Raw genomic sequence first — 15,805 nt, forward strand, 5'->3', positions numbered from 1 at the left:
AAGCCTTAATCCAGTTAGAATAGCATAAAATACTTTATAATGGATTAAAATCTAATGTAAAGAAAAATCTAATCAAAAGTTATACAATATTCGATAAATATGAAAAAAAAATATAAAATAATATACAGTAGATGAAAATTTTTATTGATTTTCGAGTGAGATATAGTTAACAAAGTAAAAAGGATTATTATATTTTTTATTTAAACCACAAATATCGTAAAAAGAAAAAGGACTTTATTATAATAAAATTAATTATAATATTAATGACATATATTATACACAATATTTAACATTCTTGCTTTCTTTTACTTTTTGTTTTCATCCTTTTTCTCACTCCAATAGACTGTTCTGTAGCGTTGTCTTTGTTGTTGCTGTCGTGTTTTCGTTTACCTGATTTCTTGCTCTCTTCGATATTTTTCATATTCTAGAGAATTATAGATAATATTTATATGCAACATAGATGCATTGTTGGCATTTCTTTATTAAAAATCATTAATTTTAAACCAGCTCTTACCATTTTCACTATTCGCTATGCTTTGCTTACTGTTTCTTGCAGCAACATTGTTTCTTTTTCTTCCGTTGGATATAATGGCAATTGTTTTGATATCAACTGCTCTATTCGTTGATATAATTCGACATCATATTGCGTGACAAATGTGATCGAACGGCCGAATCGGCCTGCACGCGCAGTTCGACCTACTCTATGTATATAATCCTTACTGTGTGTAGGTATATCGAAATTGATAACGATATCTACATGTGGAATATCAAGCCCTCTAGAAGAAAAATTAAAATCAATATTGAATATTAAAACAATTTAAAATCTGATTTTAATAATCAATATTCAATAGTATATTTTGTACCGCGACTAACCTGCTAGCAATATCCATTCAAATTGATATAGATCTGAAATTGGTATAGGCTCTTCGAAAAAGCAGTGCTCTCATTGGATATCACCTATCGCTATCGCTATCGCCTAGCATCGTGCGATAGGCTTTAAAGTTGGTTCGAAAAGTAAGAGCCAATTGCTATTGAATGGTTTTTTCTGCTGAACGCGCCTAGTGATACTAGCAGACTTCCATTTTCGCGCATGCGCGACGTAATGATGACGATTATGGCCACGTGATAGGCTTTTCAGTTTTGGCGGGATCTCGTAGAGGGTAGATTGAGTATATATATATATATATATATATATATATATACGTAAAATAAAGAAATTAATATAATTTGTGTATATTATTTTTATATTTCGTGCATTTAATTAATTTTCCGAAAATGTTTTTTAGTTTAGAAATTAAAAGATTTTAATAAGAACAGAGAGAAGCCTGAGAGGGGTCACGCTGCCAATTTTTATAAAACGCATTTTTTATAGTTGGTACAATATTAGTGTCAACTAGATGCATTTTAAAGCTGACGGAACTATATGGCCAAATTTACTTTTCAGTGCCATGGTAAAACAGTCAATTGGTGCATATTAATACAAACTACAACCATTTTGATCTCATTTGAAAGATAATTTAATACCGAACAAAAGTGTCCTATAAATGTGTCGATAATTACTTCCTTAAAAAGTTAGCGTCCAAAAACCTCTGTAATCGCGGTTATTTTTTCTGGACATGTAGTTTTGCCGATTCTAAAATAGATGATCTAGTTGACGCTACTGTACGAGCTAGAAAAGGTGTCTTTCGAAAAACGGCAGCGTGGCTTCTCTCTAATAAGAATATATTTTCAGCTTTATATCTGTCATTATAAATAAAAATAAACCAATATTGAATTCATAATTATATAATTTATATATTACATGTTAAATTTTGAATCTCTTACAAAAGTCAAATATAAAGAAATCTTTTAAGAGAATGATATACTTTGTTTTATTGTTAGCCACACACTTCCATATACGTATAATGTAAAAGTAAGCGGTTTTAGTGGTAATTTGTGTCTATTATATAGAGATAAGTTTGAGAAAATATTTGATTAATAAGGAATATTAAATATAATGGAACACATATAAAATAAATTTTCCAATTTATATAAATATTAGTTTTTAAAATATTTACAAATATGGAGTCTACACATATATAAAGTTCAAGATTTCGGAAAATTAATTAAATATTTTTCTTTTTTATATGTGACGTACGTTTTTTATCCGGATTGCTTTGTTTTTATCCACTTTCTTTCAATAATTGTCACATCGTTTATCATTGTTAATTTTCAATCATGGACAACTTTTGACATTTATATCTATACTGAAGATGGCCAGAAGATGGACCGAAACGTTTAAATATATATTGAATTATTAATTTTAATTGCGTCCTCTATCTTGCGCACGGCTCCTATTAGCCCTCTACAATATTATTGTTAATTAAATGTTTAAATTATTTACAAATGTATTTGTCATATTTAATATACATATTATGTTTTAAAGAACTAAGAATTAAATAAAAGAAAGTTTAATAAAACATATATGGATATATTTTCAGCTCGTCTATTTAATCCAAACCTTCCTTCTTCTCCTTGATTGCCTCCTAAAAAACAAATTATGATTAGTATAATAGATACATATATAATAATGCTTTTATATTTTATATTAGAAATACTTTAAAACGTTCTTCAAACAATGAGAGTTCTGCAATCAAGTCAGTGATGGCATGCATAAAGGCTTCATGTGGAGTATAATCTGATGTAGTTTGTATTCTAATAACAAACTTGTGTTCTAGTGGATGAGGGACTTTGTAACCGGCAAATAATACTTGAGGATCCTTTAGTAACTGACTATAAATTTAAAAACTATTATTAATTAACTATGCATATAAAAAAGGAATAAAGTATGTAACACTCATATGCTTACTTCCGAATCATATTTCCTAAAGTATGATCCTCTTTATTGATCGTAAAAATTGCAGCATTTGGCACTTTGGTATCTTGTTCCTTTATTATCCTGTAACAAACACGCAGGAATAAATGTATAGGATTAGACGATTCTATTATTTACATATCTCGTCGGAGCGAGGTTAGAGCCAAACAAATAATCGAATATTAGAAAATACTTTTTTTCTCCTTCATATAGCAAGAACGATTCAAAGGTTGGAGGTGCATTCATCTTGCTTTGTAAATTCCTTCTTTCTTTTTATAAATTTCTTTCAACATAGATAAGTCACAGTATCTACAACCCTGTTAATTATTGTAAATTATTAAAAACACCATAGACTATAAATTACATTTACATATCACTCGGGTTTATAACATCTGTAGTTCTAAAACTGGCCAATCACAACTATTCCTCTGAAAAATCGAATGACCGTGATTGCCAGGACCACACAAACTCCTAGACAAAAAAAACAGAAGACTCTGATTGGTCAATCCTAGAGACAGAAAGAGATACAAAGTGATATATCCATCTTACTCTACTATCCGAAGTTAGCCGAAGTCCAAGTCTCACATATATACGGTGAGCGCGCCTGTGTGCGTTATCCCCTCCATCATGGATGCGTGTTGCGCATAGATGGTATATATAAGGCTGCTCGCGTCTAAATTCTGGCATCATTGGTGGCGCGTCGTTACGTTGCGCGTCGTTACGTTACGCGTCGCTCTCCGGCGAGGCACTCCGCTAAGCACTTTGTCGGAACGGTGCCGCAAAGTAGTTGTCAAAATGGCGGCGTTGGAAGGCGTGAATCCGAATTGCGAGGTGGTTCGCGGGCAAACATTCGAGGTCGGACCGCGATACACGAATCTGTCATACATGGGCGAAGGTGCCTACGGCATGGTCGTGTAAGTATTTCATTATCCGAGTGCGCCGATTCACCCTGTCCCGCGTTGAGCGGCCGTTTTTTCCGTGGCCGTCATCTGACAGACGATAGCCCGAGATAAACATTGAGAGCGGTAATGCGACTCTCATTTCGCCAACAGTTGCATCGCGAATAGCAACAGCTTGCGATGACATTTTCGCGTAGCAATCATCGTCGAGGACAGCTTGCCAATATATTCGACAAACGTGGCCGCGACAAAAACCGCCGATCGCGAGTACATACACCACACATATCCGTGCGCCGCTCGCACCGCACATACACACACACACACACACACACACACACACACACACACACACACACATATTTATATATGTATACCTTCATTTTGTACCGCCACTTTCGAACACATGTCACGCCCCTTTCACCGTATTTTTCTCACTCATCTATTGTCTCTGTCTCTTTTGTATCCGTTCTCTCTCTTTCCACCGTTTTTTCTCCTTATCACCTTTATATTCCCTTGCGTTTTTTCCCTCCCCCTCGTATTAATGTGCTAATAAGACGAAATTGCGATTTACTAATCTTATCGTTTTTATCGATGTGCTATCTAACACGTGCGCAATCACACATAGCAAGCCGCGACGTATTACGTGGAAAACAAATGTTTACGCGTAAAGCCCGTTATCAGACTACATTGAAGATTAGAAAGATTGGAATTTAATTAAAATAAAAAAAAAAAAAGCTATAATTTCTTTATTTTGATCGGTCAAATCTTCAATATCAATCTTTAATACAAAGTCTGATACAGGCTTAACGCTTTTTTCGCTGGCGTAGATATTATCCTTGTATCTCTTTTATATTTTTATTACAGTTATTATTGTAACACGCACACAATCGCACGCACACGCAACGTAAGCCAAGACTAGAAACTGACGGTAGTCTTGCGTGGCAAAAGCTTGAGAAATAAAAGCAAATTAAAAATACTTTTTTTATTTTAACGATATATTTTTTGATAAATTTGAAATTAATTTCTCGATATTTACGATGTTGAATTAATTATTATTGTTGTGCGAATCAGTATTAAAGTATTGATAATTTTTGAAATATAATAGTTACCCGCGACATTTTAAAGTTATGAATTAATAATAATAATTTCGAGATAGTAATTAATAATAAATATAAAAGAAAGATTTCTTATCGCATTTTTTATTTATTTAATTATCTTTTAACGTTTTGTATTGCTCCATTATATTGCATTGGATACATATATACATTAATGATCGGAATTTTAAATTAAATTGGTCAAAGAAAGTATGGAGAAAATGTGAAGTGAGAGCGCTGTTTCTCAATGTATCACTTAAATCAGCCGATAAATTTTTGATTGCAATTTTGTCTGGATGCGTCACATGAAATTGAATAAATTCCACCACGTGATCTATGTCATAAAATCACATTTCACACTGCGACATCTTCAAAGATACACATTTCTCTATAGATAGAGCTTGCTTAGGAATGTGCCAAGTTTCTCTATGACTACGTTTACACATCACCCTTAATCGAATTTAATAACATCCGTAATTTTAGAGTCGATCAATCATAGTTATTCCTTTGAAAAATGGAATGACCGTGATTGATCACTTTTAGAATTATATGATGTTATTAAATCCGATTAAGGGTGACATATAAATAAATAAACGTAGTCTGTGACAATGGAAAAGAGAAATTCATTCTTAGGCCTGTTTAATATGAAAATGCAAATAGAAATTTTTTTTTTTTTTTATTAAATATTTTATTATTTTTACTAATTCTTTATTGTTAGCGAATAAATAAATTGTAGAAGTTCGCAAATATGAAAATCTTTTGCAATTAGACTCCTAATCTGCGGATGTATCACTGATTTTACACGTCACTCTTAATCGGGTTTAATACTATCAATAATTTTAAAACTGCTCAATCATAGTCATTCCATTCTTCAGAGGAATAGCCGTGATTCATAAATTGTAAAATTACGGATGTTATTAAATCCAATTAAAAGTGACATGTAAACGTAGTCACATAATCGAATAAAAAATGCGGAAAAAGAAAGAAGAGTTAGTTTGTACCTTTCCTGTACTATATTCTGTGGCGAGAGATTATTATGGAAAATGTATAATATTTTTATTTCATGCTTTTATTTAAAAACAAATATTGTTTTTACTTCTATTAAGATGCTCTGCTTCCTCTAATAATAAGAAAAGCGGATTTCTCTTTTATTCAAATAATCTAAAGTAGATAATTGCGATGGATATATTACGGGATAATATGAAGATTGTAGGACCGAGCACATTAAAAAATCTTTAATAAATAATAAATAATCTTTCTAACACTATCTTACAGATCTGCCTACGACAATGTAACCAAAACGAAAGTAGCTATTAAAAAAATTTCTCCGTTCGAACATCAAACATATAGTCAGAGGACTTTGAGAGAAATAAAAATTCTTACGAGGTTTAAGCATGAAAATGTAAGTTAACGTGAATAATTTCATAATGGTTTAATAATGTAATATTTTTTAATAATTCGTTGTTGTTGTTAATTAACCGTTATTTTTGCAATAGATAATAGATATAAGAGATATATTAAGAGCACCTAATTTAGAGCAAATGAGAGACGTATATATCGTTCAGTGTCTAATGGAAACTGATCTCTATAAATTATTGAAGACACAAGTAAGTAATCCGCATATATTCGCAAAACTGGCTTGAAATTGCTAGAAAGAAAGAAAAGCGATGTAAGTTTGTGAACAAGAAATATTCGAATAAAATTTCTGTTTTCAGGCTATTAGTAATGACCACATATGTTATTTTCTGTACCAAATATTACGAGGACTAAAGTATATACACTCGGCAAACGTGTTACACAGAGATTTGAAACCGAGCAATCTGCTGTTGAATACCACTTGTGACCTTAAAATATGCGACTTTGGTTTAGCGAGGGTCGCGGATCCGGAGCACAATCACGCGGGTTTTCTTACGGAGTATGTGGCCACAAGATGGTATAGAGCTCCGGAAATTATGCTTAATTCTAAGGTACTTAGACTTAATTCTTCTAAACGAAAACATTAGTTAAAAGATGAAAACTTACATATGTAGAAAGAGAAAAAAATATAACGTTACTGTAATACACTTTTCTTCATTCAGGGTTATACAAAGTCCATAGACATTTGGTCGGTTGGTTGTATCTTGGCGGAAATGCTCTCGAGACGAGCGATATTCCCTGGCAAACATTATTTGGATCAATTGAATCACATCCTCGGTGTCCTCGGATCGCCCTCGCCGGAGGATCTCGAATGCATCATAAACGAGAAAGTACTAGATTACGCCTACGCTTATGCCTTTTTGTATCTTATTAAAAACTAATCCTGCAAATGCATTATGCAATACAACTCGTATACTCATTGATTTGCACTTTGTTCAATAGCATTAAACCGCTTTGATTTCAGGCACGCAATTACCTGCAGTCTTTGCCGTATAAACCAAAGGTAGCGTGGACGAGTCTTTTTCCCAATGCCGATCCAAGAGCTTTGGATCTCTTGGACAAAATGCTAACATTCAATCCCAATAAACGCATTGTGGTGGAAGACGCGCTAGCACATCCCTATTTAGAGCAATATTATGATCCTGCCGATGAGGTAAGCTCTATTCGCCGTAAGATTACAATTATGAGATGTTACTATTGTGACAACTTATATTCAAAATCAATATAAATTTCCTTTAGCCTGTAGCAGAGGAACCATTTAAATTTGACATGGAGTTGGATGATCTCCCAAAAGAAGTATTAAAACAGTATATTTTTGAAGAAACCTTATTATTTCAAAAGAATCATCAAGAAAACGCTATGTAGTCGATTGGTGAGTACTAAGTGCAGCTTCTTCTGAATTGTCGATTTCATGATCTATCAATAATCGAGTACTCTTCTCCTTTTTCCTATCAGGCATGTTGTTGCCGGAATTTCAATAGTGGATAAGCGTGATAACTGAACGGAAAAAAAACCGGAAAAAGAACAACAAGCAGAAGAACGGAATTGGTGTAAAGAAAGCGTATTTTTAATTCGCCACTTTATCGCTGCTCTAGTTAATGACGAGACATAAGTGCTAGGATATTGACGAAAGATGTAGTTCAGCGATCAACGAACGAATAATCGAACCGATTAATCGGGTGAGTGAAGCAATCGTACATACGCTTGTACATTCGCATGTTCTTACCAGAAGAAAGAGAATATAGTGTTTCTTACGTTATATCGAACATAGCATAATATTTCACAATTGGTACAATATGTATTTTTATTTATATCATCGCCGTATCGTACTGCACCGTACCGTACCGTCTGTCTGTGATTTAATTGTGAATTGCGAGCGTGACGAGATGTAACACGCGATATATTTTGTCTTTATATTATCGTTTTCTTTATGGAATTATCCCTTTCCAGAAGGGGGAAATAGTTACGATTATATCGCGTAATTGTACGGCATAATCAGGGCAATATACATTCGACCTTTCGTGCCTCGATGCGAAGGTCCTGGTTTCGGATTCAACTTTAAACGTAATAAACTCCAGACCGAGATTTGGGCGCTTACTCCAGACCGAGATTTGGGCGCTTATAGCATATATTCGTGTAAAATTCATCTCATATGATGTTCTTTGTCTCATGTGTGTACGTATGATTGTGTGTACACGTGTGTGTGGCAGAATTCCTTTTGGTATTTAATCTGTCCGTGATAGTCAACCATTATAGCCAGTACGCGACATATAGGCGCCACTATAATTGAGCGTACGAGAGGTTAATAGAATATAATTGATGTGTTGAAAAGAATCGTGATCTCTTTTTCTCTCGTTCTCTCTCTCTTTTTCTAAACGTGTAATTTACAGTATATTGACAGTAACGATGGTGCCCGAATAATAAGATACGAAAATATATATATAAAGCGATAATTAAGATAACATTGAGAAGAAGCTCCCAAGTTAATATTTTTGTCATTCGGAGATCTTGAAAATCTTATATGGAATATGAACCTTACTTGAGTTTAAAAGCTTCTTCCAGAGCTGATATTACAGCCAACTGATTTCGACATTTTTATTCGGTTTTGTCGAACAGAAAGATTCTTTTTTCCACAGAAAGAATTTCCTCCGGTTGTTTCCCACTATATTGAGCGAGAATTAAAAAAAAGGCGAAAGAAAACCAGGGAAGAGATATTTACTTCCTCCATTAACTGTTACCGATGTTCACATTCTTCGAATTCACATTCTTGATGCATCCAATAAATTGATAATTAAAGAAAGATTCATAAGAGATTCTTATCTAGATTTAAGACGCATTTTTAGTAATTACGAATTTTTGTGGAGGATGATTCGCACATCGTTTTGACGTTCTTCATCTATTAACGTGCGAAAGGATGTCAGATATATAATAGCGAACAACATTCTATAATATTATCACAATGTCATGATTTATCAATCTCTGTCGATTTAATCTATCTTCCTTCGACGTTTATCAATTACGCGCATTCGAATGGCGAAATATTATCGTGTATAAAAAGAATTAAAGAATCTCTCGCGGTTTACACTTTTCTCGCACACTGCAAGCCTTGATTACAATGCGCACAAATTATGTAGACGGTTACAAATAGTTCTATTTACAAGTACATAATTTTTTTTTTGAGAAAAGAATCAGTATTTCATATAATGACGACAATCCTTTGTAGCGATAAATTCTAAATTAGTTACGACGTACTAGAGATTTTCTTGGGAATGGTGGATTCCTTGTAAACATTCTTTATTGTGTATGTAACTCGAAATGAAATAAATATATATCTTTTCTTCCTGCGCTCTATTAGACGGATCGCTGCCTTTGCCATATAAATATTCGACATATAATGAAAAGAAATTCGAGTACAAATAATTTTCGATACATATTCCTGTTTCTAATACGATTCTTCGACGAAATGAAATTTTAATATAATTAACTTTGTTGTAATAATGATTTCTAAAAACTCACAAATATTATATTGCGTATATAGTCTTTTACGATCTCTTGATTTATCTCGATAGAGAACCATTTGACAATTTACGATGATATGTACATATTTTTAGTATATATATGTATATTATATTTAGTATATATATTAAACATTATTTTTTTGCTGTGCTTGTTAAAAATTTTTAAGCACAAAGATGGAGTCTTTTGATATTATTTAGCAGGCTATGAGGTATTGTACATAATAGACGAGTTTTTTTTAAAAGTGATGGTCATTCCGAGGCCTTTTTCAAAAATGCTTTCATACTGCAAATCGCGGGAAAGCTATGATAAAATCGTGCGTTCAGCAAAAATGTAAGCCGACGAGAAATCAAAGATGCTCCTGTCAATGATAATTGGATATGTACTATATATATAAATTGTGATACAAATGATAAAAATTAGAAAAACGCCAACATTGCAAATGCAGAATGTTGCGCATTACTCAACACGCGCACATGTAGACAGAGGGTGTTTTAGATGATGAAAAAAGATCATATGAACAGGTGTGGAAACGCTTCTTTTTTTGAATTATAAATGCGAAAAAGAAGCGTTTCCAGACCCACATTCCATATGATTTTTTATCATTACAATAAATACAATATACTCTTAAAGTTTAGCCACCTATTTCTGAAACACCCTGTGTATATGTGGATGAAAATATTATCAATATCATCAGGCCTAATCTACTTAAAGTTATATACGTGTACTTGTTGTTGTTGCCGATTCTTATACATATATCCGAACATTTCGTCCGTCGATTTTCGATGTTACGATCGACGATTATATCATTGAAATGTAAAGGAGAAAAAAGGGACAGGAAAGATCTACGCACTGTTTTCTCAAGAAATAGAACGACTGTTATTAGTCTTCGTAAACGAATAATGAGTGAAAAATTATTAGCGTTTTTACGTAGAATAGAATGAAACAACTTTGAGAAAAAAAACCATACGACCGCCTCTTAACGACGGGCAAGATCGGCATTTTTCACACGTGCGTCAATCAAACGTATGCAGATGTGTGCAGCAAACCATCGCGGGAGGATCTATTTATACTGTCACACAACTATCCCAATGTCGCTTTAAGATAACATTTGGGACACATAAAAGTATAAAACTACTTTTGTGAAAATAATTTTACAACAATTCACGTATTTCTACGAAAAAGTAAAATTTTCAATAACAAATCACAATTTTCTAAAAATGTAAAAATTCATGATAAGTTGTAATGAATTGCAAAATATCGTTAAAAAACAACTAAACTACATAATGTATAGTTGTAGAAAATTACAATTTACTATATAAATTTATGAAAAACTACAAACATTGTCGCATAGCTTTAAAAATCGTATAGTTTTAAAAATTACGTAGAAATAATTTAAAAAGTTGTAATTACATCATACAAAATTGTTTCCATATCATTTTCGCGTGAAAAGATGTAAAAATATTTCCATCAGGGTATATATATATATATATATACACATATATATACACAAACGATTTAATATATTTATCTTTGATGCGTCAAGAAAAACCAGAATTTCCCCATAAAGTATTTTTGTTCTCGATTCTGTTGTTCATGAATCGTGAAAGATATCATCTTGTCCGTTTAATTGTGTCGCCGTGAGCCATCGATAGTTTTTTCTTCGCTGAAGTTACATTCATAGTGTTTAAAGCGAATAAATGCATTTGATATGATTGTAGTTGAAATCCTCTAATCTTATAATTGTCATAAAACTATTTTGTTGCTTGCTCTTTTTTGTAATCAAATTTGCAATTTGTTCGGAGATTTTAGCGTAAATAAAACTTATGAATAACACAAATTTGACAAAGAGACAGAAAGAAAATTGAGAGAAAGCAGATAGATTTTAAAATGTGTGCGCAAAAAGATAATTGAATGAAATTAAGTTATAATTTTCAATACATTATTAATTTGATAATTACAACATGTATAATTATTTGTAGGTTGTTGTTAAAAAACGTAATAAAGTTGAAACAGTCGTAAAAATGGTAAACGAATTATTTTGAGATCTACTATTGAATATAATTGCTTTAATTTGCACATAGATATTATGTTTTTGAAAGTATAATGGAACACAGGAAAGAAACCATAAATAGAAATATATGAATAAACTATGAATGTAGCTAGAGCAATTTGAAAAATAAATATACTTACTATGTTCTCTTTACCCGATTTCTTTATTACCTCGATTTGCTGCTCCAAATAATTGTTATCCGAGATAGATCATCATAATTCATGTTAATTAAATTATCATTATCGACTATTGTATTTGAAATAGCTATTCCAAACTATTATTGTGCTAATATATAAAAATGGCTTTATTGGTCAATTACTCGATGTCTTTATTACACCATTCGTGTATCCCTTTTTAAAATTATAAACACTTTTTTCTGTATTGTGGTTTTACCTTTTTTGGTTTTAGTATGTTACGCTCGTGCTGAACTAATAAAAGTGAGATCTTATTTAATAAATTATACATACGACACTTTCACATAGATGATAGTTCTGATCATACCGGTGTGATTTCACAAGAATATATTCGAAAGATAGTAAATATAACTCAATGCACAAATGTTATTTATTTATTTTTCTTCACAATGATTCGAGTATATCATCTACCAATGATCATACTCTCGGATTATTGAGATTACCTTTACAAGATATCTCGAGATTATTTCAAAAAGCTATAAAATTATTGTTATCCATATTTCTCTGATTAATTTCATGTAAAAAGTATATTTTTTACACTTTAGGATAACATATTGAAAGTGATATCTTCGAAAAATTTCTTACTTTTTTTTTCTATAATTACGCAAATGACTTGATCAAAGTACTTAGTTGGGTTTTTTTTTCTATCTGCAGAAATATACATCAATTTATAGATACATGATTTGTCAAATTTATATCATTAAAAGCATTCATTATCTCATAATGATAAAAATATAGAAATGATAATGATTATTATTGGAAGATTGGTTGTACAATATAAAAAATAAGAGTTCTAAATATATTGATATCTTTTCCCTTGCTCTCTCCACTATGCATTCGCATAAAAAGAAAATTTTTCTAATGATGAAAAAAAATTCCATTATAATCGAGAGCGCATAAATTATATATAATTGCACATATATATATATATATATATATAATTATATAATTTGTATTCCATTGAAAATTTGTAGTCAATGAAAAAATGAACTCTTAAAACAATACATTAAGATAATGAGCACTCTTTACAAATTTCAAACTTTTAAAGTTTAAACAATCAGTTCATGCAAGAATCACTCTCCATCACTATTGTCTTCTGTATATTTATCATTTTTCACTTCTATTCTCAATGGAGAACGTCCTCTGGTATGATTCCTGATACGTGATCGCAAGTCGCCGCCCTTTTTTAAAGTATTTCTCAAGTCGCGGCTTGTCGATTGTCTTTAAAAAATACAACTCTCATTAGTCAGAAATAATGAACACTTATATAATAATAAATTACAATGTGTGCAAAATTGATTTCAAAAAGATATGTAGCAAAGAGGCAGAAAGAAAAAAAGAAGAAGAGGAAAGAGAGAGAGAAAAGGAGGAAGGGAAAGAAAATGCGCGATTATGATTAATAAATAAAAAAAATTATTTTGTTACCTGTTTTTCAAATAGCTATCACTTGTTTCGCCTTTTGCGTGATTTAATCTTGCCCATACAGTGGAAGCAATGCGTGGCTTGGGTGGGACTACCTTTATCACGCTTCCTTTAGGACCTTGAATCTCTTTTGCAGGTACAATGCTGTCTTCACCACTATCCTCTTCATCCTCTTTGTGTTCGCCTTCTTCTTCTTCTTCTTCTTCTCCTCCTTCTCTTTCTTCCTCTTCGATCAATGCACATTGTCCATATTTTTGCTCTTTCTTGCCTTCTTCTGCCTGATTGTCTTCATCTTCCGATTCTTGCCATTCTCCTTCTTCTCTTTCTGATAATTGTGTTTCTTTCTGATAATCTTGTCGGATTACTCCAGAATTATCATGTTTCGATTTCGTTAGGTTCGTGTTTGTGACCACTACTTGAATGGGATCGTGGAACTGCGCTTTCGTTTTTGGTCTTCCCAATTTCGATCGTAAGTCACTACTGTTATTTAAATTGTTGAGAACCATCTAAAGGAAAGGATAATCGTTTATAGAAAAAAGTAAAAGAAAAATATCTTTCCAATAAAAAGAAAGTAACTAACTTGATATCGGAGCTTTGCACGTCGCTTTTGTAATTTCTCCTCCTCATCGTCGGCGTGCATTCGCATACGGGGAATTTTACTCCGCTTACACCAATTCTCATCGCTATCGCTACCCGAACTAATCTCTCCTAAGTCTTCTGTTTGTATGGCATCTTTGTCCCTACATTTGACACCCAATCTTTCTTTTATACCACGTACTTGATCTTTAATGCCATTCTTTGGAAGAAAGTCATCCTCCACAACATCATTCAAACCCCATGTTTCGGACAATGCGCCCCACGGATTTTTCGTTTTGTTTCGATCTTCATCTTCACTTGATAGTATGTGTTTATTTTGAATCTGCTTGTACATACGCTTACGAGACTCTGTTAGAATTCCTTTAAGACCTGAGAACATGCACATGAAAACAAAACCATATTGTTGTCATCTTTGCTCTCATCAATTTTAATCTAGTTTTATTTTTGTTAAGCAGAATTGCATACAAATTTACCTCCAAAGTTGGGATTTCCATATTTTTTGTAGTATTCACTCCTCTTTTCCGCATTGGCAGGCTTTTTATCCATCCTGGTAGCAAATCTTAGAAAGATTCCTTTAGATTTTGGATAATCCATTCCCTTCCTCCATATACCCGGAGGTAATGGATAATCGATGTCTTTAATGTTTACACAATTCTCTTTCTTTCCATCCTTATCTACATCAACAGATTCATTTTCTGAATGTACTGTCACTTCACTGTCTTTCCTATTTTCGGAATTGTTTTCTCGATCTGAACATTTCACAACATTACCTACAATTTTTTTAGATAATCCTAGCATAGCTCTGGCTGCTGATAAATTGTCAAACCAGACTATGTTACCTGTAATAAAATGAATTATATATTAAACTAACATCAACCATAAATGATATATCATTATAGATGTTTCTTGAATAAAATCAAACTTTAAAGCATACATGAAACATCATTGATCCATTCAATAGACATTGGAGCGTAATCTTGGAAATATTTAAACACATCTTTGCTACTCATTTCCTCAGTTCCTCTCATATGAATTACATTCAATCTTGCATTCTTTGCATTCTCGCCATCATCCGTGATGCCCATACTACAAAATATAATATATAATCATATTGATCGCTTTCGTTTCATACCACATAACTATTTTTTACCTGCTATATAAATTCTCTTCTTGATTCGGAGATTTTTCGGATTTCTCCAATAAGCCAAAACGCTTTGCTCGTTCTTCCATTTTCAACTTCTCCTCTTCACTAAATATATCTATACCCGTTGTAAATGTGTTCATGGATTTTTCATAGTGGTTGTCTAATGTTTGCATTTGAGTCTATATAAAATAGTTTGCGTTTTTTACAATAGTATTGATTAACAACAAGTATCGATTAAGATTAATATAATTTGTCTTACTCGTAATTCTGTTGTTGGAACTGTTCTGACTCTATCTATTTCCTCGATAGGCACCATCTCAACGTCCGAAGATTCCTCATACTCGTCCATGTCGCACAAATGTGACAAATGCGCTAGGCGTTTAAATATTCTTAACAGAAGCGAACGACTAATTTGTAATTTGAATTTTGCAATAATTAACGACTTACTATATATGAGATAAAATTAATAGGTTACAGTTTACAAATAAGCAACCACAGCGGCAGACGTTTACTGTCAGGGCCACCAAACCTCCATATTTTTAGATGATCATTAAAGGTTTCTTTACACACAGTAGCCGTGTTCCGATATTCACTGCCAGTACTAAAAATCTATAGT

At 32.4% G+C, this 15,805-nt stretch overlaps 3 protein-coding genes and 1 long non-coding RNA gene across 5 annotated transcripts; 1 reads left to right on the plus strand and 3 right to left on the minus strand.

Annotated features, from left to right (window-relative positions):
* Positions 1-217: 217 nt before the first annotated feature.
* On the minus strand, positions 218-1,186 carry LOC138935975 (uncharacterized). Its single transcript, XR_011447316.1, has 3 exons — positions 874-1,186; positions 515-776; positions 218-424 (listed from the first exon to the last, which is right to left on the minus strand). It is a non-coding gene; the product is annotated as an uncharacterized lncRNA (long non-coding RNA).
* Positions 1,187-2,299: 1,113 nt separating this feature from the next.
* On the minus strand, positions 2,300-3,283 carry Rpb11 (DNA-directed RNA polymerase II subunit RPB11). Its single transcript, XM_070300974.1, has 5 exons — positions 3,048-3,283; positions 2,849-2,938; positions 2,598-2,772; positions 2,464-2,525; positions 2,300-2,343 (listed from the first exon to the last, which is right to left on the minus strand). Exons 1-4 carry the CDS (start codon positions 3,098-3,100, stop codon positions 2,490-2,492), a joined length of 354 nt encoding a protein of 117 aa, XP_070157075.1. The 5' UTR covers positions 3,101-3,283; the 3' UTR covers positions 2,300-2,343; positions 2,464-2,489.
* Positions 3,284-3,544: 261 nt separating this feature from the next.
* On the plus strand, positions 3,545-7,808 carry Rl (Mitogen-activated protein kinase rl). Its single transcript, XM_070300973.1, has 8 exons — positions 3,545-3,768; positions 6,123-6,249; positions 6,344-6,454; positions 6,563-6,814; positions 6,926-7,093; positions 7,228-7,416; positions 7,503-7,635; positions 7,719-7,808. Exons 1-7 carry the CDS (start codon positions 3,650-3,652, stop codon positions 7,626-7,628), a joined length of 1,092 nt encoding a protein of 363 aa, XP_070157074.1. The 5' UTR covers positions 3,545-3,649; the 3' UTR covers positions 7,629-7,635; positions 7,719-7,808.
* Positions 7,809-12,142: 4,334 nt separating this feature from the next.
* On the minus strand, positions 12,143-15,781 carry LOC138935972 (nuclear cap-binding protein subunit 3). Of its 2 annotated transcripts, XM_070300972.1 has the most exons (8): positions 15,637-15,781; positions 15,449-15,561; positions 15,196-15,368; positions 14,980-15,131; positions 14,519-14,884; positions 14,029-14,414; positions 13,452-13,954; positions 12,143-13,247 (listed from the first exon to the last, which is right to left on the minus strand). In XM_070300972.1, exons 2-8 carry the CDS (start codon positions 15,536-15,538, stop codon positions 13,100-13,102), a joined length of 1,818 nt encoding a protein of 605 aa, XP_070157073.1. In that variant the 5' UTR covers positions 15,539-15,561; positions 15,637-15,781; the 3' UTR covers positions 12,143-13,099. The 2 variants fall into 2 exon arrangements, with proteins under 2 accessions (XP_070157073.1, XP_070157072.1); XM_070300971.1 differs by having other exon boundaries at positions 12,144-13,247; positions 15,449-15,781.
* Positions 15,782-15,805: the final 24 nt, after the last annotated feature.

The sequence above is a fragment of the Polyergus mexicanus genome, unplaced genomic scaffold (genome assembly GCF_030449975.1).
Source record: "Polyergus mexicanus isolate NDT 795.1 unplaced genomic scaffold, iyPolMexi1.0 SCAF_9, whole genome shotgun sequence".
Taxonomy (NCBI): domain Eukaryota; kingdom Metazoa; phylum Arthropoda; class Insecta; order Hymenoptera; family Formicidae; genus Polyergus; species Polyergus mexicanus.